The sequence below is a fragment of the Procambarus clarkii genome, chromosome 51, assembly GCF_040958095.1.
Source record: "Procambarus clarkii isolate CNS0578487 chromosome 51, FALCON_Pclarkii_2.0, whole genome shotgun sequence".
NCBI lineage: Eukaryota > Metazoa > Arthropoda > Malacostraca > Decapoda > Cambaridae > Procambarus > Procambarus clarkii.
Genome location: NC_091200.1, coordinates 32,899,806 through 32,927,085, shown reverse-complemented (window position 1 = coordinate 32,927,085; position 27,280 = coordinate 32,899,806). Strand labels below are relative to the sequence as shown.

Here is a 27,280-nt window from a genome sequence, read left to right as displayed (position 1 = left end):
CCTAATGTGTAGTCCCACTCAGTGAACCATGATGTGTATTCCAATAATAGAAAGGAAACAATAATATTATACCAGGAAATCTATCAGGACCGAACCAACCACAGATTAGAGAACTACTTAGATTCTGTGACAAATTTTCACTCAATCAGCAGATATCGGAGCCAACGAGAAATGAAGATATTCTAGATCTGGTCTTTACGAACAATGAAGACATTATCAGAGACATTACGATATCAGATACCACATACTCAGATCACAAGCTCATTGAAGTGCAAACTACCATCAATACTCAGAATAGACCTAAAACGTTGATAAAGCGAGAGGGGCTATTAAGTAAATTCAATTTTAATAATAAAAGGATAGACTGGGAGATAATAAACAGGGAACTTACAAACATTCCATGGGGAACTGTTCTATGTAATACAAGTCCTACAGAAGGAATAGAAAAACTGACTTCAGAAGCGTACCAAGTCTGTCTGAAACATGTTCCTTTGAGGAAAGCCAGAAAGAGATCTAACGTAGAAAGAGAACGCAGACGACACTATAAACGCAGGAAAACAATAACGGAACTGCTTATGCAGACACGAATTTCCCGTCAAAGAAGGAATAATTTAAATAGGGAGATTGAAGAAATCGAGCGGAAATTGAAACACTCATATGAAACTGAAAAAAGGCAGTTAGAACAGAAAGCAATTCAGGAAATAAAGAAAAACCCAAAATATTTCTTCTCATATGCGAAATCACAAGCAAAAACCACTGCCAGTATTGGACCTATTCGTACAAGTGACGGTTCATACACGGAGGATGACAAAGAAATTAGTGAAATCCTAAAAAAGCAGTATGAGGACATGTTTAGCACTCCAATAAACAACATGAAGGTGGAAGATCCAGACAATTTCTTTATGCGGGATATTCAAACCCCCTGTAAATATAACTAATATAAACACGAGCGCACTAAATTTTGAAAGAGAAATTGAAAACATGCCCATGCACTCGGCCCCAGGTCCAAATTCATGGAATTCAATATTTATAAAGAAATGCAAAGTGCCGGTAGCACAGGCACTCAGTATAGTGTGGAGGAAGAGCTTGGACACGGGGGAGATACCAGATGCACTTAAAGTAGCAGACATAGCCCCTCTACACAAGGAAGGGAGCAAAGCATTGGCAAAGAATTATAGACCAGTTGCACTAACATCGCACATCATAAAAGTATTTGAGAGAGTGATTAGGAGTCAGGTCACCAATTTCATGGAGACCAATGACCTTCACAAACCAGGCCAACATGGAGTTCGAGCGGGAAGATCGTGCCTCTCACAGCTACTTGAGCACTACGACAAAGTCACTGAGGCATTAGAAGAAAAACAGAATGCTGATGTGATATACACGGACTTCGCAAAGGCTTTCGATAAATGTGACCATGGCGTGATAGCACACAAAATGAAGTCAATGGGAATAACCGGTAAAGTTGGACGCTGGATACTCAGTTTTCTGTCAAACAGGACTCAGCGAGTAACGGTCAACCATATAAAATCTAGTCCAAGTGCAGTTAAAAGCTCTGTACCTCAGGGTACAGTCCTTGCACCGCTGCTTTTCCTTATTCTCATATCAGATATAGACAAAATACAAGTCACAGCTTCGTATCATCCTTTGCAGATGACACAAAAATCAGTATGAAAATTACCTCGGCTGAAGACATTGAAAAACTTCAAGCTGATATTAATAAAGTTTTCGACTGGGCATCAGAAAATAACATGATGTTTAACAGTGATAAATTCCAGGTACTCAGGTACGGTAAAAATGAGGACCTTAAACATAATACAGAGTACAAAACACAATCAAATGTACCCATAGTAGGAAAAGAGCATGTAAAGGATTTGGGAATAATAATGTCTGACGACCTAACGTTTAAGGAGCATAACCAAGCAAATATTGCGACAGCCAGAAAAATGATAGGATGGATTACGAGAACTTTCAAATCCAGGGATCCCATCACAATGGTTGTACTCTTCAAGTCACTTGTGTTGTCCCGTCTTGAGTACTGCTCAGTACTCACTTCCCCCTTCAGAGCATGAGAGATTGCTGAAATAGAGGGAATACAGAGAACATATACGGCACGCATAGACGCAATAAAGCACCTAAATTATTGGGATCGTCTCAAAGCCCTCCAAATGTACTCACTAGAAAGAAGACGAGAGAGATATCAAATAATATACACCTGGAAGATCCTGGAGGGCCAAGTACCAAATCTGCACAGTAAAATAACAACGTACTGGAGTGAACGATATGGAAGAAAATGTAGAATAGAACCAGTGAAGAGCAGAGGTGCCATAGGCACAATCAGAGAACACTGTATAAACATCAGAGCTCCGCGGTTGTTCAACGTCCTCCCAGCAAGCATAAGAAATATTGCCGGAACAACCGTGGACATTTTCAAGAGGAAACTAGATTTATTCCTCCAAGGAGTGCCGGACCAACCGGGCTGTGGTGGGTATGTGGGCCTGCGGGCCGCTCCAAGCAACATCCTGGTGGACCAAACTCTCACAAGTCAAGCCTGACCTCGGGCCGGGCTTGGGGAGTAGAAGAACTCCCAGAACCCCATCAACCAGTCCCACTCAGTGAACACTGGCGAGTAGTCCCACTCAGTGAGCCCTGGTGTGTAGTCTCACACAGTGAGCGCTGGTGTGTAGTACCACTCAGTAAGCTCTGGTGTGAAGTTACACTCAGTGAACCCTGATATGAATTCCCACTCAGTGAACCTTAATGGGAAGTCCCACTCAGTGAACCCTGATGTAAAGTCCCAGTCAGTGAACCTTAATGTGAAGTCCAACTCAAGGAACCCTAATGTGTAGTCCCACTTTGTGAACCCTGGTGTGTAGTCCCACTCAGTGAGCCCTGATGTGAAGTCCCACTCTATGAACCCTGGTGTGTAGTCCCACTCAGTTAGCCTTGGTGTGTAGTCCCACTCAGTAAACGCTGATGTGTCGATCCACTCAATGAACTCTGGTGTGTAGTCCCACTCAGTGAACCCTGATGTGTAGTCCCACTCAGTGAACTCTGATGTGTAGTCCCACTCAGTGAACCCTGGTGTGTAGTCCCACTCAGTTAGCCCTGGTGTGTAGTCCCACTCATTGAGCCCTGGTGTGTAGTCCCACTCAGTGAGCCCTGGTGTGCAGTCCAACTCTGTGAACCCAGGTTTGTAGTCCCACTCAGTGAACCTTGGTGTATAGTCCCACTCAGTGAACTCTGATAAGTCGACCCACTCAATGAACCCTGATGTGAAATCCAACTCAGTGAGCCCTGATGTGAAGTCCCACTCAGTGAATCCTTGTGTGTATTCCCACTCAATGAGCCTTGGTGTGCAGTCCTAGTCAGTGAACTCTGATGTGTCGATCCACTCAATGAACCCTGGTGTGTAGTCCCACTCAGTGAACCCATATGTGTTTTCCCACTCAGTGAACCCTGGTGTGCAGTCCCACTCAGCGAACCCAGGAGTGTAGTCCAACTCAGTGAACCTTGGTGTGTAGTCCCACTCAGTGGACTCTGATATGTCGACCCACTCAATGAACCCTGGTGTGTAGTCCAACTCAGTGAACCCTGAAGTGAAATACCACTCAGTGAGCCCTGGTGTGTAGTCTCTTAGTGAGCCCTGGTCTGTAGTCCCACTCATTGAACCCTGATATGAAGTACCACTCAGTGAACCCTGATGTGTAGTCCCACTCAGTGAACCTTGGTGTGAAGTCCCACTCAGAGAGCCTGGGTGTGTAGTCCCACTCAGTGAACCCTGATGTGTAGTCCCACTCAGTGAACCCTAATATGAAGTCTCACTCAGAGAGCGCTGATTTGTAGTCCCACTCAGTGAACCCATATGTGTTTTCCCACTCAGTGAACCCTGATGTGTAGTCCCACTCAGTGAACCCTAGTGTCAAGTCCCACTCAGTGAACGCTGATGTGTAGTCCCACTTAGTGAACCTTGACGTGTAGTACCACTCAGTGAACCCTAATGTGACGTCCCACTCAGTGAACCCTGAAGTGTAGTCCTACTCATTGAACCTTGATGTGTAGTCCCACTCAGTGAGCCCTGGTGTGTAGTGCCACTCAGTAAGCTCTGGAGTGTAGTCCCACTTGGTGAACCTTGATGTTTAGTCCCACACAGTGTGCCCTGGTGTGTAGTCCCACTCAGTGAGCTCTGGTGTGAAGTCCCACTCAGTGAACTTTGATGTGTAGTCCCATGCAGGGAACCCTGGTGTGTAGACCCACACAGTGAGCCATGATGTGTAGTCCCACCCAATGAACCCTAATATGAAGTCCCACTCAGTGAAGCCTGATGTGTAGTCCCACTCAGTGAACCCTGATGTGTAGTCCCACTCAGTGAACTCTGATTTGAAGGCCCACTCCGTGAGCCCTAGTGTGTAGTCCCACTCTGTGAGCCCTGGTGTGTAGTCCCACTCACTGAGCGCTGGTGTGTACTCCTAGTCTGTGAGCTCTGGTGTGTAGTCCCACTCTGTTAACCTTGATGTGTAATCCCACTCAGTGAGCCCTGGAGTGAAGTCCCACTCAGTGAACCTTGATGTGTAGTCCCATGCAGGGAACCTTGGTGTGCAGTCCCACTCAGTGAGCCATGATGTGTAGTCCCTCTCAGTGAACCCTAATATGAAGTCCCACTCAGAGAACGCTGATGTGTAGTCCCACTTAGTGAACCGTGATGTGTAGTCCCACTCAGTGAACTCTGATGTGAAGTTCCACTCAGTGAGCCCTAGTGTGTAGTCCCACTCAGTGAGCCCTGGTGTGTAGTCCCACTCAGTGGGCCCTTGTGTGTAGTCCCACTCAGTGAGCCCTGGTGTGTAGTCCCTTTCAGTGAACCCTGGTGTAGTCCTACTCAGTGAGCCCTGGTGTGTAGTCCCTCTCAGTGAGCACTGATGTGCACTCCCACACACACACCCATGGTGTGCAGTCCCACTCAGTGAACCCAGGTGTGTAGTCCCACTCAGTGAACATTGGTTTGCAGTCCCACTCAGTGAACTCTGATATGTCGACCCACTCAATGAATCCTGCTGTGAAGTTCACCGCAGTGAGCCCTGATGTGAAGTCCCACTCAGTGAACTCTGGTGTGTAGTCCCACTCAGTGAGCCTTGGTGTGTCGTCCCACTCAGTAAACTCTGATGTGTCGATCCACTCAAGGAACCCTGGTGTGTAGTCCCACTCAGTGAACCCTGGTGTGTAGTCCCACTCAGTGAACCCTGATGTGTAGTCCCACTCAGTGAGCCCTGGTGTGTATTCCTCCTCATTGAGCCTTGGTGTTTAGTCCCACTCAATGAGCCCTGGTGCATAGTCTCACTCAGTGAACCCTGGTGTGTAGTCCCACTTATTGAGCCCTGGTTTGCAGTCCCACTCTGTGAACCCAGGAGTAGTCCCACTCAGTGAACCTTAGTGTATAGTCCCACTCAGTGAACCTCAGTGTATAGTCCCACTCAGTGAACTCTGATAAGTCGACCTACTTAATGAACCCTGATGTGAAGTCCAACTCAGTGAACCCTGATGTGAAGTCCCACTCAGTGAATCCTTGTGTGTAGTCCCACTCAATGAGCCTTGGTGTGCAGTCCCAGTCAGTGAACTCTGATGTGTCGACCAACTCAATGAACCCTGGTGTGTACTCCCACTCAGTTAACCCATATGTGTTTTCCCACTCAGTGAACCCTGATGTGTAGTCCCACTCAGTGAACCCTAGTGTGAAGTCCCACTCAGAGAGCCTTGGTGTGTAGTCCCACTCAGTGAACGCTGATGTGTAGTTCCACTTAGTGAACCCTAATGTGTAGTCCCACTCAGTGAACCATGATGTGTATTCCAATAATAGAAAGGAAACAATAATATTATACCAGGAAATCTATCAGGACCGAACCAACCACAGATTAGAGAACTACTTAGATTCTGTGACAAATTTTCACTCAATCAGCAGATATCGGAGCCAACGAGAAATGAAGATATTCTAGATCTGGTCTTTACGAACAATGAAGACATTATCAGAGACATTACGATATCAGATACCACATACTCAGATCACAAGCTCACTGAAGTGCAAACTACCATCAATACTCAGAATAGACCTAAAACGTTGATAAAGCGAGAGGGGCTATTAAGTAAATTCAATTTTAATAATAAAAGGATAGACTGGGAGATAATAAACAGGGAACTTACAAACATTCCATGGGGAACTGTTCTATGTAATACAAGTCCTACAGAAGGAATAGAAAAACTGACTTCAGAAGCGTACCAAGTCTGTCTGAAACATGTTCCTTTGAGGAAAGCCAGAAAGAGATCTAACGTAGAAAGAGAACGCAGACGACACTATAAACGCAGGAAAACAATAACGGAACTGCTTATGCAGACACGAATTTCCCGTCAAAGAAGGAATAATTTAAATAGGGAGATTGAAGAAATCGAGCGGAAATTGAAACACTCATATGAAACTGAAAAAAGGCAGTTAGAACAGAAAGCAATTCAGGAAATAAAGAAAAACCCAAAATATTTCTTCTCATATGCGAAATCACAAGCAAAAACCACTGCCAGTATTGGACCTATTCGTACAAGTGACGGTTCATACACGGAGGATGACAAAGAAATTAGTGAAATCCTAAAAAAGCAGTATGAGGACATGTTTAGCACTCCAATAAACAACATGAAGGTGGAAGATCCAGACAATTTCTTTATGCGGGATATTCAAACCCCCTGTAAATATAACTAATATAAACACGAGCGCACTAAATTTTGAAAGAGAAATTGAAAACATGCCCATGCACTCGGCCCCAGGTCCAAATTCAAGGAATTCAATATTTATAAAGAAATGCAAAGTGCCGGTAGCACAGGCACTCAGTATAGTGTGGAGGAAGAGCTTGGACACGGGGGAGATACCAGATGCACTTAAAGTAGCAGACATAGCCCCTCTACACAAGGAAGGGAGCAAAGCATTGGCAAAGAATTATAGACCAGTTGCACTAACATCGCACATCATAAAAGTATTTGAGAGAGTGATTAGGAGTCAGGTCACCAATTTCATGGAGACCAATGACCTTCACAAACCAGGCCAACATGGAGTTCGAGCGGGAAGATCGTGCCTCTCACAGCTACTTGAGCACTACGACAAAGTCACTGAGGCATTAGAAGAAAAACAGAATGCTGATGTGATATACACGGACTTCGCAAAGGCTTTCGATAAATGTGACCATGGCGTGATAGCACACAAAATGAAGTCAATGGGAATAACCGGTAAAGTTGGACGCTGGATACTCAGTTTTCTGTCAAACAGGACTCAGCGAGTAACGGTCAACCATATAAAATCTAGTCCAAGTGCAGTTAAAAGCTCTGTACCTCAGGGTACAGTCCTTGCACCGCTGCTTTTCCTTATTCTCATATCAGATATAGACAAAATACAAGTCACAGCTTCGTATCATCCTTTGCAGATGACACAAAAATCAGTATGAAAATTACCTCGGCTGAAGACATTGAAAAACTTCAAGCTGATATTAATAAAGTTTTCGACTGGGCATCAGAAAATAACATGATGTTTAACAGTGATAAATTCCAGGTACTCAGGTACGGTAAAAATGAGGACCTTAAACATAATACAGAGTACAAAACACAATCAAATGTACCCATAGTAGGAAAAGAGCATGTAAAGGATTTGGGAATAATAATGTCTGACGACCTAACGTTTAAGGAGCATAACCAAGCAAATATTGCGACAGCCAGAAAAATGATAGGATGGATTACGAGAACTTTCAAATCCAGGGATCCCATCACAATGGTTGTACTCTTCAAGTCACTTGTGTTGTCCCGTCTTGAGTACTGCTCAGTACTCACTTCCCCCTTCAGAGCATGAGAGATTGCTGAAATAGAGGGAATACAGAGAACATATACGGCACGCATAGACGCAATAAAGCACCTAAATTATTGGGATCGTCTCAAAGCCCTCCAAATGTACTCACTAGAAAGAAGACGAGAGAGATATCAAATAATATACACCTGGAAGATCCTGGAGGGCCAAGTACCAAATCTGCACAGTAAAATAACAACGTACTGGAGTGAACGATATGGAAGAAAATGTAGAATAGAACCAGTGAAGAGCAGAGGTGCCATAGGCACAATCAGAGAACACTGTATAAACATCAGAGCTCCGCGGTTGTTCAACGTCCTCCCAGCAAGCATAAGAAATATTGCCGGAACAACCGTGGACATTTTCAAGAGGAAACTAGATTTATTCCTCCAAGGAGTGCCGGACCAACCGGGCTGTGGTGGGTATGTAGGCCTGCGGGCCGCTCCAAGCAACATCCTGGTGGACCAAACTCTCACAAGTCAAGCCTGACCTCGGGCCGGGCTTGGGGAGTAGAAGAACTCCCAGAACCCCATCAACCAGTCCCACTCAGTGAACACTGGCGAGTAGTCCCACTCAGTGAGCCCTGGTGTGTAGTCTCACACAGTGAGCGCTGGTGTGTAGTACCACTCAGTAAGCTCTGGTGTGAAGTTACACTCAGTGAACCCTGATATGAATTCCCACTCAGTGAACCTTAATGGGAAGTCCCACTCAGTGAACCCTGATGTAAAGTCCCAGTCAGTGAACCTTAATGTGAAGTCCAACTCAAGGAACCCTAATGTGTAGCCCCACTTTGTGAACCCTGGTGTGTAGTCCCACTCAGTGAGCCCTGATGTGAAGTCCCACTCTATGAACCCTGGTGTGTAGTCCCACTCAGTTAGCCTTGGTGTGTAGTCCCACTCAGTAAACGCTGATGTGTCGATCCACTCAATGAACTCTGGTGTGTAGTCCCACTCAGTGAACCCTGATGTGTAGTCCCACTCAGTGAACTCTGATGTGTAGTCCCACTCAGTGAACCCTGGTGTGTAGTCCCACTCAGTTAGCCCTGGTGTGTAGTCCCACTCATTGAGCCCTGGTGTGTAGTCCCACTCAGTGAGCCCTGGTGTGCAGTCCAACTCTGTGAACCCAGGTTTGTAGTCCCACTCAGTGAACCTTGGTGTATAGTCCCACTCAGTGAACTCTGATAAGTCGACCCACTCAATGAACCCTGATGTGAAGTCCAACTCAGTGAGCCCTGATGTGAAGTCCAACTCAGTGAATCTTTGTGTGTAGTCCCACTCAATGAGCCTTGGTGTGCAGTCCCACTCAGTTAACTCTGATGTGACGATCCACTCAATGAACCCTGGTGTGTAGTCCCACTCAGTGAACCCTGATGTCGAGTCCAACTCAGTGATCGCTGATGTGTAGTCCCACTCAGTTAACCCTGACGTGTAATCCCAGTCAGTGACCCCTGGAGTGAAGTCCCACTCAGTGAACCCTGATGTATAGTCCCATGCAGGGAACATTGGTGTGCAGTCCCACTCAGTGAGCCATGATGTGTAGTCCCACTCAGTGAACCCTGATGTGTAGTCCCACTCAGTGAACTCTGATGTGAAGTTCCACTCAGTGAGCCCTAGTGTGTAGTCCCACCCAGTGAGCAGTGGTGTGTAGTCCCACTCAGTGAGCCCTGGTGTGTAGTCCCTTTCAGTGAACCCTGGTGTAGTCCCACTTAGTGAGCCCTGGTGTGTAGTCCCTCTCAGTAAGCCCTGGTTTGAAGTCCCAATCAGTGAACTTTGATGTGAAGTCCTACTCAGTGAGCTCTGATGTGAAGTCCCACTCAGTGAGCACTGAAGTGCATTCCCACACACACACCCATGGTGTGCAGTCCCACTCAGTGAACCCAGGTGTGTAGTCCCACTCAGTGAACCTTGGTATGTAGTCCCACTCAGTGAACTCTGTTATGTCGACCCACTCAATGAATCCTGCTCTGAAGTTCACCTCAGTGAGCCCTGATGTGAAGTCCCACTCAGTGAACCCTGGTGTGTAGTCCCACTCAGTGAGCCCTGATGTGTAGTCCCACTCAGTGAACCCTGATGTGTAGTCCCACTCAGTGAACCCTGGTGTGTAGTCCCACTCAGTGAGCCCTGGTGTGTAGTCCCTTTCAGTGAACCCTGGTGTAGTCCCACTTAGTGAGCCCTGGTGTGTAGTCCCTCTCAGTAAGCCCTGGTTTGAAGTCCCAATCAGTGAACTTTGATGTGAAGTCCTACTCAGTGAGCTCTGATGTGAAGTCCCACTCAGTGAGCACTGAAGTGCATTCCCACACACACCCATGGTGTGCAGTCCCACTCAGTGAACCCAGGTGTGTAGTCCCACTCAGTGAACCTTGGTATGTAGTCCCACTCAGTGAACTCTGTTATGTCGACCCACTCAATGAATCCTGCTGTGCAGTTCACCTCAGTGAGCCCTGATGTGAAGTCCCACTCAGTGAACCCTGGTGTGTAGTCCCACTCAGTGAGCCTGTGTGTGTAGTCCCACTCAGTGAACCCTGATGTGTAGTCCCACTCAGTGAACTCTGATGTGAAGTTCCTATCAGTGAGCCCTAGTGTGTAGTCCCACCCAGTGAGCCCTGGTGTGTAGTCCCTTTCAGTGAACCCTGGTGTAGTCCCACTCAGTGAGCCCTGGTGTGTAGTCCCTCTCAGTAAGCCCTGGTTTGAAGTCCCACTCAGTGAACTTTGATGTGAAGTCCTACTCAGTTAGCTCTGATGTGATGTCCCACTCAGTGAGCACTGAAGTGCACTCCCACACACACAACCATGCTGTGCAGTCCCACTCAGTGAACCTTGGTGTTTAGTCTCACTCAGCGAACTCTGATATGTCGACCCGCTCAATGAACCCTGCTGTGAAGTTCACCTCAGTGAGCCCTGATGTGAAATCCCACTCTGTGAACCCTGGTGTGCAGTCCCACTCAGTGAGCCCTGGTGTGTAGTCCCATTTAGTAAACTCTGATGTGTCGATCCACTCAATGAACCCCTTGTGTTTAGTCCCACTCAGTGAACCCTGATGTGTAGTCCCACTCAGTGAACCCTGATGTGTAGTCCCACTCAGTGAACCCTGGTGTGTAGTCCCACTCAGTGAGCCCTGGTGTGTAGTCCCTTTCAGTGAACCCTGGTGTAGTCCCACTTAGTGAGCCCTGGTGTGTAGTCCCATTTAGTAAACTCGGATGTGTCGATCCACTCAATGAACCCCTTGTGTTTAGTCCCACTCAGTGAACCCTGATGTGTAGTCCCACTCAGTGAACCCTGATGTGTAGTCCCACTCAGTGAACCCTGGTGTGTAGTCCCACTCAGTAACCCATTATGTGTAGTCCCACTCAGTGAGCCCTGGTGTGTTGTCCCACTAAGTGAACCCTGGTGTGTCGTTCCACTCAAGGAACCCTAATGTGAAGTCCCACTCAGTTCACCCTGATGTGTAGTCCCACACAATGAACCTTGATGTATATTTCCACTCAGTGAGCCCTGGTGTGTAGTCCCACTCAGTGAGCCCTGGTGTGTCGTCCTACTCAGGGAACCGTAATGTGAAGTCCCACGCAGTGAACCCTGATGTGTAGTCCCACTTAGTGAGCTCTAGTTTGTAGTCTCTTAGTGAGCCCTAGTTTGTAGTCTCTTAGTGAGCCCTTTCGTGTTTTCCCATTCAATGAACCATGATGTGAAGTCCCACTCAGTGAAGTCTGATGTGTCGATCCACTCAATGAACCCTGGTGTGTAGTCCCACTCAGTGAACCCTGATGTGTAGTCCCACTCAGTGAACCCTGATGTGTAGTCCCACTCAGTGAACCCTGATGTGTAGTCCCACTCAGTGGACCCTGGTGTGTAGTCCCACTCAGTGTGCCCTGGTGTGTAGTCCAACTCAGTGAGCCCTGGTGTGTAGTCTCACTCAGTGAACCCTGGTGTGTAGTCCCTTTCAGTGAACCCCTGGTGTGTAGTCCCACTCAGTGAGCCCTTGTTAGTAGTCCCTCTCAGGAAGCCCTGGTGTGAAGTCCCACTCAGTGAACTATGATGTGAAGTCCCACACAGTGAGCCCTGGTGTGTAGTCCCACTCATTGTGCCCTGGTGTGTATCCTACTCAATGACGCCTGGTGTGAAGTCCCACTCAGTGAGCACTGATGTGCAGTCCCACACACAGAGCCCTGGTCCCACTCAGTGAAACCAGGTGAGTAGTCCCACTCAGTGAACCTTGGTGTGTAGTCCCACTCAGTGAACTCTGATATGTCGACCCACTCAATGAACCAAGATGTGCAGTCCCACTCAGTGAGCCCTAGTGTGTAGTCCCATTTAGTAAACTCTGATGTGTCGATCCACTCAATGAACCCCTTGTGTTTAGTCCCACTCAGTGAACCTTGATGTGTAGTCCCACTCAGTGAACCCTGATGTGTAGTCCCACTCAGTGAACCCTGGTGTGTAGTCCCACTCAGTGAGCCCTGGTGTGTAGTCCCTTTCAGTGAACCCTGGTGTAGTCCCACTTAGTGAGCCCTGGTGTGTAGTCCCTCTCAGTAAGCCCTGGTTTGAAGTCCCAATCAGTGAACTTTGATGTGAAGTCCTACTCAGTTAGCTCTGATGTGAAGTCCCACTCAGTGAGCACTGAAGTGCACTCCCACACACACAACCATAGTGTGCAGTCCCACTCAGTGAACCTTAGTGTTTAGTCTCACTCAGCGAACTCTGATATGTCGACCCGTTCAATGAACCCTGCTGTGAAGTTCACCTCAGTGAGCCCTGATGTGAAATCCCACTCTGTGAACCCTGGTGTGCAGTCCCACTCATTGAGCCCTGGTGTGTAGTCCCATTTAGTAAACTCTGATGTGTCGATCCACTCAATGAACCCCTTGTGTTTAGTCCCACTCAGTGAACCCTGATGTGTAGTCCCACTCAGTGAACCCTGATGTGTAGTCCCACTCAGTGAACCCTGGTGTGTAGTCCCACTCAGTGAGCCCTGGTGTGTAGTCCCTTTCAGTGAACCCTGGTGTAGTCCCACTTAGTGAGCCCTGGTGTGTAGTCCCATTTAGTAAACTCGGATGTGTCGATCCACTCAATGAACCCCTTGTGTTTAGTCCCACTCAGTGAACCCTGATGTGTAGTCCCACTCAGTGAACCCTGATGTGTAGTCCCACTCAGTGAACCCTGGTGTGTAGTCCCACTCAGTAACCCATTATGTGTAGTCCCACTCAGTGAGCCCTGGTGTGTTGTCCCACTCAGTGAACCCTGGTGTGTCGTTCCACTCAAGGAACCCTAATGTGAAGTCCCACTCAGTTTACCCTGATGTGTAGTCCCACACAATGAACCTTGATGTATATTTCCACTCAGTGAGCCCTGGTGTGTAGTCCCACACAGTGAGCCCTGGTGTGTCGTCCTACTCAGGGAACCGTAATGTGAAGTCCCACGCAGTGAACCTTGATGTGTAGTCCCACTTAGTGAGCCCTAGTTTGTAGTCTCTTAGTGAGCCCTGGCGTGTTTTCCCATTCAATGAACCATGATGTGAAGTCCCACTCAGTGAAGTCTGATGTGTCGATCCACTCAATGAACCCTGGTGTGTAGTCCCACTCAGTGAACCCTGATGTGTAGTCCCACTCAGTGAACCCTGATGTGTAGTCCCACTCAGTGAACCCTGATGTGTAGTCCCACTCAGTGGACCCTGGTGTGTAGTCCCACTCAGTGTGCCCTGGTGTGTAGTCCCACTCATTGTGCCCTGGTGTGTATCCTACTCAATGACGCCTGGTGTGAAGTCCCACTCAGTGAGCACTGATGTGCAGTTCCACACACAGAGCCCTGGTCCCACTCAGTGAAACCAGGTGAGTAGTCCCACTCAGTGAACCTTGGTGTGTAGTCCCACTCAGTGAACTCTGATATGTCGACCCACTCAATGAACCATGATGTGAAGTCCCACTCAGTGAACCCTGGTGTGTAGTCCCACTCAGGGAACCCTGGTGTGTAGTTCCACTCAGTGAGTTCTGTTGTGTAGTCCAACTCAGTGAGCCCTGGTGTGTAGTCCCACTCAATGAACCCTGGTGTGTAGTCCAACTCAGTGAGCCCTGGTGTGTAGTCCAACTCAATGAACCCTGGTGTGTAGTTCCACTCAGTGAGTCCTGGTGTGTAGTCCCACTCAGTGAGCCCTGGTGTGTAGTCCCAATCAATGAACCCTGGTGTGTAGTCCAACTCAGTGAGCCCTGGTTTGTAGTCCCACTCAATGAACCCTGGTGTGTAGTTCCACTCAGTGAGTCCTGGTGTGTAGTCCCACTCAGTGAGCCCTGGTGTGTAGTCCCAATCAATGATCCCTGGTGTGCAGTCCCACTCAGTGAACCCAGGTGTGTAGTCCTATTCAGTGAACACTGTTGTGTAGTCCCACTCAGTGAGCCCTGGTGTGTAGTCTCAGTCAGTGAACCCATGTGAGTAGTCCCACTCAGTGAACTCTGATATGTCGACCCACTCAATGAACCCTGATGTGAAGTCCAACTCAGTGAGACCTGATGTGATGTCCTACTCAGTGAACCTTGGTGTGTAGTCCCACTCAGTGAGCATTGGTGTGTTGTCCCACTCATTGAACTCTGATGTGTCGATCCACTCAATGAACTCTGGTGTGTAGTCCCACTCAGTGAACCCTGATATGTAGTCCCACTCAGTGAACCCTGATGTGTAGTCCCACTCAGTGAGCCCTGGTGTGTAGTCCCACTCAGTGAACCCTAATGTGAAGTCGCACTCAGTGAGCCCTGGTGTGTAGTCTCTTAGTGAGCCCTGGCGTGTAGTCCCACTCAATGAACCCTGATGTGAAGTCCCACTCAGTGAACCCTGGTGTGTAGTCCCACTCAGTGAACCCTGCTGTGAAGTCCACCTCAGTGAGTTCTGATGTGAAGTCCCACTCAGTGAACTCTGATGTGTAGTCCCACTCAGTGAACCCTGGTGTGTAGTCCCACTCAGTTAGCCCTGGTGTGTAGTCCCACTCATTGAGCCCTGGTGTGTAGTCCCACTCAGTGAACCCTGGTGTGCAGTCCAACTCTGTGAACCCAGGTTTGTAGTCCCACTCAGTGAACCTTGGTGTATAGTCCCACTCAGTGAACTCTGATAAGTCGACCCACTCAATGAACCCTGATGTGAAGTCCAACTCAGTGAGCCCTGATGTGAAGTCCAACTCAGTGAATCTTTGTGTGTAGTCCCACTCAATGAGCCTTGGTGTGCAGTCCCACTCAGTTAACTCTGATGTGACGATCCACTCAATGAACCCTGGTGTGTAGTCCCACTCAGTGAACCCTGATGTCGAGTCCAACTCAGTGATCGCTGATGTGTAGTCCCACTCAGTTAACCCTGACGTGTAATCCCAGTCAGTGAGCCCTGGAGTGAAGTCCCACTCAGTGAACCCTGATGTATAGTCCCATGCAGGGAACATTGGTGTGCAGTCCCACTCAGTGAGCCATGATGTGTAGTCCCACTCAGTGAACCCTGATGTGTAGTCCCACTCAGTGAACTCTGATGTGAAGTTCCACTCAGTGAGCCCTAGTGTGTAGTCCCACCCAGTGAGCAGTGGTGTGTAGTCCCACTCAGTGAGCCCTGGTGTGTAGTCCCTTTCAGTGAACCCTGGTGTAGTCCCACTTAGTGAGCCCTGGTGTGCAGTCCCTCTCAGTAAGCCCTGGTTTGAAGTCCCAATCAGTGAACTTTGATGTGAAGTCCTACTCAGTGAGCTCTGATGTGAAGTCCCACTCAGTGAGCACTGAAGTGCATTCCCACACACACACCCATGGTGTGCAGTCCCACTCAGTGAACCCAGGTGTGTAGTCCCACTCAGTGAACCTTGCTATGTAGTCCCACTCAGTGAACTCTGTTATGTCGACCCACTCAATGAATCCTGCTCTGAAGTTCACCTCAGTGAGCCCTGATGTGAAGTCCCACTCAGTGAACCCTGGTGTGTAGTCCCACTCAGTGAGCCCTGATGTGTAGTCCCACTCAGTGAACCCTGATGTGTAGTCCCACTCAGTGAACCCTGGTGTGTAGTCCCACTCAGTGAGCCCTGGTGTGTAGTCCCTTTCAGTGAACCCTGGTGTAGTCCCACTTAGTGAGCCCTGGTGTGTAGTCCCTCTCAGTAAGCCCTGGTTTGAAGTCCCAATCAGTGAACTTTGATGTGAAGTCCTACTCAGTGAGCTCTGATGTGAAGTCCCACTCAGTGAGCACTGAAGTGCATTCCCACACACACACCCATGGTGTGCAGTCCCACTCAGTGAACCCAGGTGTGTAGTCCCACTCAGTGAACCTTGGTATGTAGTCCCACTCAGTGAACTCTGTTATGTCGACCCACTCAATGAATCCTGCTGTGCAGTTCACCTCAGTGAGCCCTGATGTGAAGTCCCACTCAGTGAACCCTGGTGTGTAGTCCCACTCAGTGAGCCTGTGTGTGTAGTCCCACTCAGTGAACCCTGATGTGTAGTCCCACTCAGTGAACTCTGATGTGAAGTTCCTATCAGTGAGCCCTAGTGTGTAGTCCCACCCAGTGAGCCCTGGTGTGTAGTCCCTCTCAGTAAGCCCTGGTTTGAAGTCCCACTCAGTGAACTTTGATGTGAAGTCCTACTCAGTTAGCTCTGATGTGATGTCCCACTCAGTGAGCACTGAAGTGCACTCCCACACACACAACCATGCTGTGCAGTCCCACTCAGTGAACCTTGGTGTTTAGTCTCACTCAGCGAACTCTGATATGTCGACCCGCTCAATGAACCCTGGTGTGCAGTCCCACTCAGTGAGCCCTGGTGTGTAGTCCCATTTAGTAAACTCTGATGTGTCGATCCACTCAATGAACCCCTTGTGTTTAGTCCCACTCAGTGAACCCTGATGTGTAGTCCCACTCAGTGAACCCTGATGTGTAGTCCCACTCAGTGAACCCTGGTGTGTAGTCCCACTCAGTGAGCCCTGGTGTGTAGTCCCTTTCAGTGAACCCTGGTGTAGTCCCACTTAGTGAGCCCTGGTGTGTAGTCCCATTTAGTAAACTCGGATGTGTCGATCCACTCAATGAACCCCTTGTGTTTAGTCCCACTCAGTGAACCCTGATGTGTAGTCCCACTCAGTGAACCCTGATGTGTAGTCCCACTCAGTGAACCCTGGTGTGTAGTCCCACTCAGTAACCCATTATGTGTAGTCCCACTCAGTGAGCCCTGGTGTGTTGTCCCACTCAGTGAACCCTGGTGTGTCGTTCCACTCAAGGAACCCTAATGTGAAGTCCCACTCAGTTAACCCTGATGTGTAGTCCCACACAATGAACCTTGATGTATATTTCCACTCAGTGAGCCCTGGTGTGTAGTCCCACTCAGTGAGCCCTGGTGTGTCGTCCTACTCAGGGAACCGTAATGTGAAGTCCCACGCAGTGAACCTTGATGTGTAGTCCCACTTAGTGAGCTCTAGTTTGTAGTCTCTTAGTGAGCCCTAGTTTGTAGTCTCTTAGTGAGCCCTTTCGTGTTTTCCCATTCAATGAACCATGATGTGAAGTCCCACTCAGTGAAGTCTGATGTGTCGACCCACTCAATGAATCCTGCTGTGCAGTTCACCTCAGTGAGCCCTGATGTGAAGTCCCACTCAGTGAACCCTGGTGTGTAGTCCCACTCAGTGAGCCTGTGTGTGTAGTCCCACTCAGTGAACCCTGATGTGTAGTCCCACTCAGTGAACTCTGATGTGAAGTTCCTATCAGTGAGCCCTAGTGTGTAGTCCCACCCAGTGAGCCCTGGTGTGTAGTCCCTCTCAGTAAGCCCTGGTTTGAAGTCCCACTCAGTGAACTTTGATGTGAAGTCCTACTCAGTTAGCTCTGATGTGATGTCCCACTCAGTGAGCACTGAAGTGCACTCCCACACACACAACCATGCTGTGCAGTCCCACTCAGTGAACCTTGGTGTTTAGTCTCACTCAGCGAACTCTGATATGTCGACCCGCTCAATGAACCCTGCTGTGAAGTTCACCTCAGTGAGCCCTGATGTGAAATCCCACTCTGTGAACCCTGGTGTGCAGTCCCACTCAGTGAGCCCTGGTGTGTAGTCCCATTTAGTAAACTCTGATGTGTCGATCCACTCAATGAACCCCTTGTGTTTAGTCCCACTCAGTGAACCCTGATGTGTAGTCCCACTCAGTGAACCCTGATGTGTAGTCCCACTCAGTGAACCCTGGTGTGTAGTCCCACTCAGTGAGCCCTGGTGTGTAGTCCCTTTCAGTGAACCCTGGTGTAGTCCCACTTAGTGAGCCCTGGTGTGTAGTCCCATTTAGTAAACTCGGATGTGTCGATCCACTCAATGAACCCCTTGTGTTTAGTCCCACTCAGTGAACCCTGATGTGTAGTCCCACTCAGTGAACCCTGATGTGTAGTCCCACTCAGTGAACCCTGGTGTGTAGTCCCACTCAGTAACCCATTATGTGTAGTCCCACTCAGTGAGCCCTGGTGTGTTGTCCCACTCAGTGAACCCTGGTGTGTCGTTCCACTCAAGGAACCCTAATGTGAAGTCCCACTCAGTTAACCCTGATGTGTAGTCCCACACAATGAACCTTGATGTATATTTCCACTCAGTGAGCCCTGGTGTGTAGTCCCACTCAGTGAGCCCTGGTGTGTCGTCCTACTCAGGGAACCGTAATGTGAAGTCCCACGCAGTGAACCCTGATGTGTAGTCCCACTTAGTGAGCTCTAGTTTGTAGTCTCTTAGTGAGCCCTAGTTTGTAGTCTCTTAGTGAGCCCTTTCGTGTTTTCCCATTCAATGAACCATGATGTGAAGTCCCACTCAGTGAAGTCTGATGTGTCGACCCACTCAATGAATCCTGCTGTGCAGTTCACCTCAGTGAGCCCTGATGTGAAGTCCCACTCAGTGAACCCTGGTGTGTAGTCCCACTCAGTGAGCCTGTGTGTGTAGTCCCACTCAGTGAACCCTGATGTGTAGTCCCACTCAGTGAACTCTGATGTGAAGTTCCTATCAGTGAGCCCTAGTGTGTAGTCCCACCCAGTGAGCCCTGGTGTGTAGTCCCTCTCAGTAAGCCCTGGTTTGAAGTCCCACTCAGTGAACTTTGATGTGAAGTCCTACTCAGTTAGCTCTGATGTGATGTCCCACTCAGTGAGCACTGAAGTGCACTCCCACACACACAACCATGCTGTGCAGTCCCACTCAGTGAACCTTGGTGTTTAGTCTCACTCAGCGAACTCTGATATGTCGACCCGCTCAATGAACCCTGCTGTGAAGTTCACCTCAGTGAGCCCTGATGTGAAATCCCACTCTGTGAACCCTGGTGTGCAGTCCCACTCAGTGAGCCCTGGTGTGTAGTCCCATTTAGTAAACTCTGATGTGTCGATCCACTCAATGAACCCCTTGTGTTTAGTCCCACTCAGTGAACCCTGATGTGTAGTCCCACTCAGTGAACCCTGATGTGTAGTCCCACTCAGTGAACCCTGGTGTGTAGTCCCACTCAGTGAGCCCTGGTGTGTAGTCCCTTTCAGTGAACCCTGGTGTAGTCCCACTTAGTGAGCCCTGGTGTGTAGTCCCATTTAGTAAACTCGGATGTGTCGATCCACTCAATGAACCCCTTGTGTTTAGTCCCACTCAGTGAACCCTGATGTGTAGTCCCACTCAGTGAACCCTGATGTGTAGTCCCACTCAGTGAACCCTGGTGTGTAGTCCCACTCAGTAACCCATTATGTGTAGTCCCACTCAGTGAGCCCTGGTGTGTTGTCCCACTCAGTGAACCCTGGTGTGTCGTTCCACTCAAGGAACCCTAATGTGAAGTCCCACTCAGTTAACCCTGATGTGTAGTCCCACACAATGAACCTTGATGTATATTTCCACTCAGTGAGCCCTTGTGTGTAGTCCCACTCAGTGAGCCCTGGTGTGTCGTCCTACTCAGGGAACCGTAATGTGAAGTCCCACGCAGTGAACCCTGATGTGTAGTCCCACTTAGTGAGCTCTAGTTTGTAGTCTCTTAGTGAGCCCTAGTTTGTAGTCTCTTAGTGAGCCCTTTCGTGTTTTCCCATTCAATGAACCATGATGTGAAGTCCCACTCAGTGAAGTCTGATGTGTCGATCCACTCAATGAACCCTGGTGTGTAGTCCCACTCAGTGAACCCTGATGTGTAGTCCCACTCAGTGAACCCTGATGTGTAGTCCCACTCAGTGAACCCTGATGTGTAGTCCCACTCAGTGGACCCTGGTGTGTAGTCCCACTCAGTGTGCCCTGGTGTGTAGTCCAACTCAGTGAGCCCTGGTGTGTAGTCTCACTCAGTGAACCCTGGTGTGTAGTCCCTTTCAGTGAACCCCTGGTGTGTAGTCCCACTCAGTGAGCCCTTGTTAGTAGTCCCTCTCAGGAAGCCCTGGTGTGAAGTCCCACTCAGTGAACTATGATGTGAAGTCCCACACAGTGAGCCCTGGTGTGTAGTCCCACTCATTGTGCCCTGGTGTGTATCCTACTCAATGACGCCTGGTGTGAAGTCCCACTCAGTGAGCACTGATGTGCAGTCCCACACACAGAGCCCTGGTCCCACTCAGTGAAACCAGGTGAGTAGTCCCACTCAGTGAACCTTGGTGTGTAGTCCCACTCAGTGAACTCTGATATGTCGACCCACTCAATGAACCAAGATGTGCAGTCCCACTCAGTGAGCCCTAGTGTGTAGTCCCATTTAGTAAACTCTGATGTGTCGATCCACTCAATGAACCCCTTGTGTTTAGTCCCACTCAGTGAACCTTGATGTGTAGTCCCACTCAGTGAACCCTGATGTGTAGTCCCACTCAGTGAACCCTGGTGTGTAGTCCCACTCAGTGAGCCCTGGTGTGTAGTCCCTTTCAGTGAACCCTGGTGTAGTCCCACTTAGTGAGCCCTGGTGTGTAGTCCCTCTCAGTAAGCCCTGGTTTGAAGTCCCAATCAGTGAACTTTGATGTGAAGTCCTACTCAGTTAGCTCTGATGTGAAGTCCCACTCAGTGAGCACTGAAGTGCACTCCCACACACACAACCATAGTGTGCAGTCCCACTCAGTGAACCTTAGTGTTTAGTCTCACTCAGCGAACTCTGATATGTCGACCCGCTCAATGAACCCTGCTGTGAAGTTCACCTCAGTGAGCCCTGATGTGAAATCCCACTCTGTGAACCCTGGTGTGCAGTCCCACTCATTGAGCCCTGGTGTGTAGTCCCATTTAGTAAACTCTGATGTGTCGATCCACTCAATGAACCCCTTGTGTTTAGTCCCACTCAGTGAACCCTGATGTGTAGTCCCACTCAGTGAACCCTGATGTGTAGTCCCACTCAGTGAACCCTGGTGTGTAGTCCCACTCAGTGAGCCCTGGTGTGTAGTCCCTTTCAGTGAACCCTGGTGTAGTCCCACTTAGTGAGCCCTGGTGTGTAGTCCCATTTAGTAAACTCGGATGTGTCGATCCACTCAATGAACCCCTTGTGTTTAGTCCCACTCAGTGAACCCTGATGTGTAGTCCCACTCAGTGAACCCTGATGTGTAGTCCCACTCAGTGAACCCTGGTGTGTAGTCCCACTCAGTAACCCATTATGTGTAGTCCCACTCAGTGAGCCCTGGTGTGTTGTCCCACTCAGTGAACCCTGGTGTGTCGTTCCACTCAAGGAACCCTAATGTGAAGTCCCACTCAGTTTACCCTGATGTGTAGTCCCACACAATGAACCTTGATGTATATTTCCACTCAGTGAGCCCTGGTGTGTAGTCCCACACAGTGAGCCCTGGTGTGTCGTCCTACTCAGGGAACCGTAATGTGAAGTCCCACGCAGTGAACCCTGATGTGTAGTCCCACTTAGTGAGCCCTAGTTTGTAGTCTCTTAGTGAGCCCTGGCGTGTTTTCCCATTCAATGAACCATGATGTGAAGTCCCACTCAGTGAAGTCTGATGTGTCGATCCACTCAATGAACCCTTGTGTGTAGTCCCACTCAGTGAACCCTGATGTGTAGTCCCACTCAGTGAACCCTGATGTGTAGTCCCACTCAGTGAACCCTGATGTGTAGTCCCACTCAGTGGACCCTGGTGTGTAGTCCCACTCAGTGTGCCCTGGTGTGTAGTCCCACTCATTGTGCCCTGGTGTGTATCCTACTCAATGACGCCTGGTGTGAAGTCCCACTCAGTGAGCACTGATGTGCAGTTCCACACACAGAGCCCTGGTCCCACTCAGTGAAACCAGGTGAGTAGTCCCACTCAGTGAACCTTGGTGTGTAGTCCCACTCAGTGAACTCTGATATGTCGACCCACTCAATGAACCATGATGTGAAGTCCCACTCAGTGAACCCTGGTGTGTAGTCCCACTCAGGGAACCCTGGTGTGTAGTTCCACTCAGTGAGTTCTGTTGTGTAGTCCAACTCAGTGAGCCCTGGTGTGTAGTCCCACTCAATGAACCCTGGTGTGTAGTCCAACTCAGTGAGCCCTGGTGTGTAGTCCAACTCAATGAACCCTGGTGTGAAGTTCCACTCAGTGAGTCCTGGTGTGTAGTCCCACTCAGTGAGCCCTGGTGTGTAGTCCCAATCAATGAACCCTGGTGTGTAGTCCAACTCAGTGAGCCCTGGTTTGTAGTCCCACTCAATGAACCCTGGTGTGTAGTTCCACTCAGTGAGTCCTGGTGTGTAGTCCCACTCAGTGAGCCCTGGTGTGTAGTCCCAATCAATGATCCCTGGTGTGCAGTCCCACTCAGTGAACCCAGGTGTGTAGTCCTATTCAGTGAACACTGTTGTGTAGTCCCACTCTGTGAGCCCTGGTGTGTAGTCTCAGTCAGTGAACCCATGTGAGTAGTCCCACTCAGTGAACTCTGATATGTCGACCCACTCAATGAACCCTGATGTGAAGTCCAACTCAGTGAGACCTGATGTGATGTCCTACTCAGTGAACCTTGGTGTGTAGTCCCACTCAGTGAGCATTGGTGTGTTGTCCCACTCATTGAACTCTGATGTGTCGATCCACTCAATGAACTCTGGTGTGTAGTCCCACTCAGTGAACCCTGATATGTAGTCCCACTCAGTGAACCCTGATGTGTAATCCCACTCAGTGAGCCCTGGTGTAGTCCCACTCAGTGAACCCTAATGTGAAGTCGCACTCAGTGAGCCCTGGTGTGTAGTCTCTTAGTGAGCCCTGGCGTGTAGTCCCACTCAATGAACCCTGATGTGAAGTCCCACTCAGTGAACCCTGGTGTGTAGTCCCACTCAGTGAACCCTGCTGTGAAGTCCACCTCAGTGAGTTCTGATGTGAAGTCCCACTCAGTGAACCCTGGTGTGCAGTCTCACTCAGTGAGCCTTGGTGTTTAGTCCCACTCAGTGAACCCTGATGTGTAGTCCCTCTCAGTGAACCCTGATGTGTAGTCCCACTCAGTAAACCCTGGTGTGTAGTCCCACTCAGTGAGCCCAGGTGTGTAGTCCCACTCAGTGAACCCTGGTGTGTAGTCCCACTCAGTGAGCCCTGGTGTGCAGTCCCACTCAGTGAACCCAGGTGTGTAGTCCCATTCAGTGAACACTGTTGTGTAGTCCCACTCAGTGAGCCCTGGTGTGCAGTCCCTCTCAGTGAACCCAGGTGTGTAGTTCCAATCAGTGAACCTTGGTGTGTAGTCCCACTGAGTAAACACTGATATGTCGACCCACTCAATGAACCATGATGTGTAGTCTCACTCAGTGAACCGTGTTGTGAAGTCCCACTCAGTGAATCCTGGTGTGTAGTACCACTCAGTGAACCTTATTGTATAGTCCCACTCAGTGAACTCTCATGTGTCGATCCAGTCAATGAACCCTAGTGTGTAGTCCCACTCAGTGAACCCTGATGTGTAGTCCCACTCAGTGAACCCTGATGTGTAGTCCCACTCAGTGAACCCTGATGTACTTTCCCACTCAGTGAACCCTGGTATGTAGTTCCACTCAGTGAGTCCTGGTGTGTCTTCCCTCTCAGTGAATTCTGAAGTGAAGTCCCACGCAGTGAGCCCTAATGTGTAGTCTCACTCAGTGAGCCCTGGTGTGTAGTCCCACTTAGTGAGCTCTGGTGTGTAGTCCAACTCATTGAGCCTGGTGTAAAGTCCCACTCAGTGAGCACTGATTTGCAGTCCCATACACACAGCCTTGGTGTGCAGTCCCACTCATTGAACCCAGGTGTGTAGTCCAACTCAGTGAACCTTGGTGTGTAGTCCCACTCGGTAAACTCTGATATGTCGACCCACTCAATGAACCCTGATGTAAAGTCCTTCTCAGTGAACCCTGATGTGAAATCCCACTCAGTGAACCCTGGTGTGAAGTCCTACTCAGTGAGCCTTGGTGTGTAGTCCCACTGAGTGAACTCTGATGTGTCGATCCACTCAATGAACCCTGGTGTGTAGTCCCACTCAGTGAACCCTGACGTATAGTCCCACTCAGTGAACCCTGATGTGAAGTCCCACTCAGTGAACGCTGATGTGTAGTCCCACTTAGTGAACCCTGATGTGTAGTCCCATTTAGTGAACCATGATGTGTAGTCCCACTCAGTGAACACTGGTGAGTAGTCCCACTCAGTGAGCCCTGGTGTGTAGTCCAACTCAGTGAGCGCTGGTGTGTAGTACCACTCGGTGAGCCCTGGTGTACAGTCCCACTCAGGGATCCCTGGTGTGTAGTCCCTCTCAGTGAACCTTGGTGTGTGGTGGGCTCATATGAAAGACTTGGCAACTTTTATCAATCATTTCACATAAAATTATTGGACCGCTGGAGATGGACAGTGAACTTTCTCGCCTTACTATCACGTAAAGGCGATCAACAATAACAAACTAGGAACAATATCTTAGTGTTGTTGTTATACTGCAACTATTGATTATTATCTACTTAAGAAACTGTATTCTGTAATGGTTATTGGGTGTGTTGAGAATACAGTTTAAGGCTTCTCACCTGGCTTGGTGATCCGGATAAATTCATCGATGGCTTGAACAGGCATGTGGCTCTCAGCTAGGCTGCCAGAGGTCACCACCACATCATATGTGTCTGGCAACATCACACAAGATTAACAACATTATCAACATTATTAAGTAACATGATACATAATTATCATGATAACAAGTATTGCAACATGATCACTCATGATGTCGTAACATGATTTGCACTACACTCACATACATAAATAAATATATATATCGAATAGAAGACACCATACAATAAAACACTATATTTAAAATAAAATAAAGAATTATATATAAATTTTCAGACAGCTTACTATACATAATTGGACATTTCTACCCTTGCCAAAGAAGTAAAAACATCGATATTATTCTTAATTTGTCAAATTATTACATTTTCGTCAAGTAACATTTTTACATTGAAGTTTTGATGACATAATTTAGCCACGTAATTGTGACTCATCGCCTGCACATTCAAGTTTATTTTGTAGTAGGATGTACTTGAGGATGGTAGGATGTACTTGAGGATGGTAGGATGTACTTGAGTATGGTAGGATGTACTTGAGTATGGTAGGATTTATTTAACAATGGTAGGATTTATTTGACAATGGTAGGATTTATTTGGCAATGGTAGGATGTACTTCAGGTTGGAAGGATATACTTGAGTATAGTAGGAATATTCTTTATATCCTGCTTGATGGGGTTCTGGGAGTTCTACTCCCCAAGCCCGGCCCGAGGCCAGGCTTGATCTGTGAGAGTTTGGTTAACCAGACTGTTGCTTCGAGCGGCCCACAGGCCCACATACCCACCTCAGCCCAGTTGGTACGGCACTCCTTGAAGAAAACTATCTAGCTTTCTCTTGAAGCGGTCTACGGTTGTTCCGGCAATATTTATGCTCACTGGGAGGATGTTGAACAACCGCGGACCTCTGATGTTTATACAGTGTTCTCTTATTGTGCCTATGGCACCCCTGCTCTTCACTGGTTCTATCGTACATTTTCTTCCATATCGTTCACTCCAGTACGTTGTTATTTTACTGTGTAGATTTGGAACCTGGCCCTCCAGTATTTTCAACGTATATATTATTTGATACCTCTCTCGTCTCCTTTCTAGAAAGCCGTGTATGCTCTCTGTATTTCCTCTATTTCAGCAATCTCTCCTGCTCTGAAAGGGAAAGTGAGTACTGAGCAGTACTCAAGACGGGACAGTACAAGTGATTTGAAGAGTACAACCATTGTGATGGGATCCCTGGATTTGAAAGTTCTCATAATCCATCCTATCATTTTTCTGGCTGAAGCAATATTTGCCTGGTTTTGCTCCCTAAACGTTAGGTCGTCAGACATCATAATTCCCAAATCCTGTACATGCTGTTTTCCTACTACAGGCACATTTGACTGCGTTTTGTACACTGTATTATGTTTAAGTTCCTAATTTTTACCGTACCTGAGTACCTGGACCTTATCACTGTTAAACATCTTGTTATTGTCTGCTTCCCAGTCGAAAACTTTGTTAATATTTGCTTGAAGTTTATCAACCTCTTCAACAGAGGTAATTTTCATGCTGATTTTTGTGTCATGTGCAAATGATGATACGAAGCTGAGACTTGTATTTCAGTCTATATCTGATATGAGAATAAGGAAAAGCAGTATTGCAAGGACTGTACCCTGAGGTCCAGAGCTTTTAACTGTGCTTGGACTCGATTTTTATATGGTTTACTGTTGCTCTTTGTGTTCTGTTCGACAGAAGACGTATCCAGCATCCTACTCTACCAGTTATTCCCATTGGCCTCATTTTGTGTGCTACCACTCCATGGTCACATTTATTGAATGCCTTCGCAAAGTCCGTGTATACCACATCTGCATTCTGTTTTTCTTCTAATGCCTCAGTGATTTTGTTGTAGTGGTCAAATAGCTGTGAGAGGCATGATCTCCCCGCTTTAAATCCATGTTGGTCTGGGTTGTGGAGGTCATTGGTTTCCATGAAACTTGTGACCTGACTCCTGATCGCTCTCTCAAATACTTTTATTATGTGGCACGTTAGTGCATCTGGTCTACAATTCTTTGCCAATGCTTTGCTCCCTCCCTTGTATAGAGGGACTATGTCTGCTGATTTAAGTGCATCTGGTATCTATCCTGTGTCCAATCTCTTCCTACCCACTATGCTAAATACCTGTGCTACTGGCACCTTGCATTTCTTTATAAAAATTTAATTCCATGAGTTTGGTCACGGGGCTGAGTGCATGGGCATGTTCTCAATTTCCCTTTCAAAATCTGCCATGCTCGTGTTGATATCATTTATATTTACAGGGGGTTTGGATATCACGCATAAAGAAGTTGTCCGGATCTTCCTCTTTCATGCAGTTACTTGAGTACTAACATGTCCTCATACTGTTTTTTTTTAGGATTTCACTAATTTCTTTGTCATCCTCCGTGTATGAGCCTTCACTTATACAAATAGATCCAATACTGGCAGTGGTTTTTGCTTTTGATTTCGCATATGTGAAGAAATATTTTGGGTTTTTCCATATTTCTTGATTTGCTTTCTGTTCTAGT

The 27,280-nt window shown here is 48.2% G+C and overlaps 1 protein-coding gene across 2 annotated transcripts in view; it reads right to left on the bottom strand.

Moving 5' to 3' along the window:
• LOC138351863 (methyltransferase-like protein 27) overlaps window positions 1-27,280 on the bottom strand; it is a 402,846-nt gene that overhangs the window by 142,794 nt on the left and 232,772 nt on the right. For both annotated transcript variants that reach the window (XM_069303868.1, XM_069303869.1), the window contains one exon: window positions 24,724-24,816. In XM_069303868.1, the coding sequence (XP_069159969.1) occupies window positions 24,724-24,816 (93 nt within the window). The remainder of the gene's footprint in view (window positions 1-24,723; window positions 24,817-27,280) is intronic.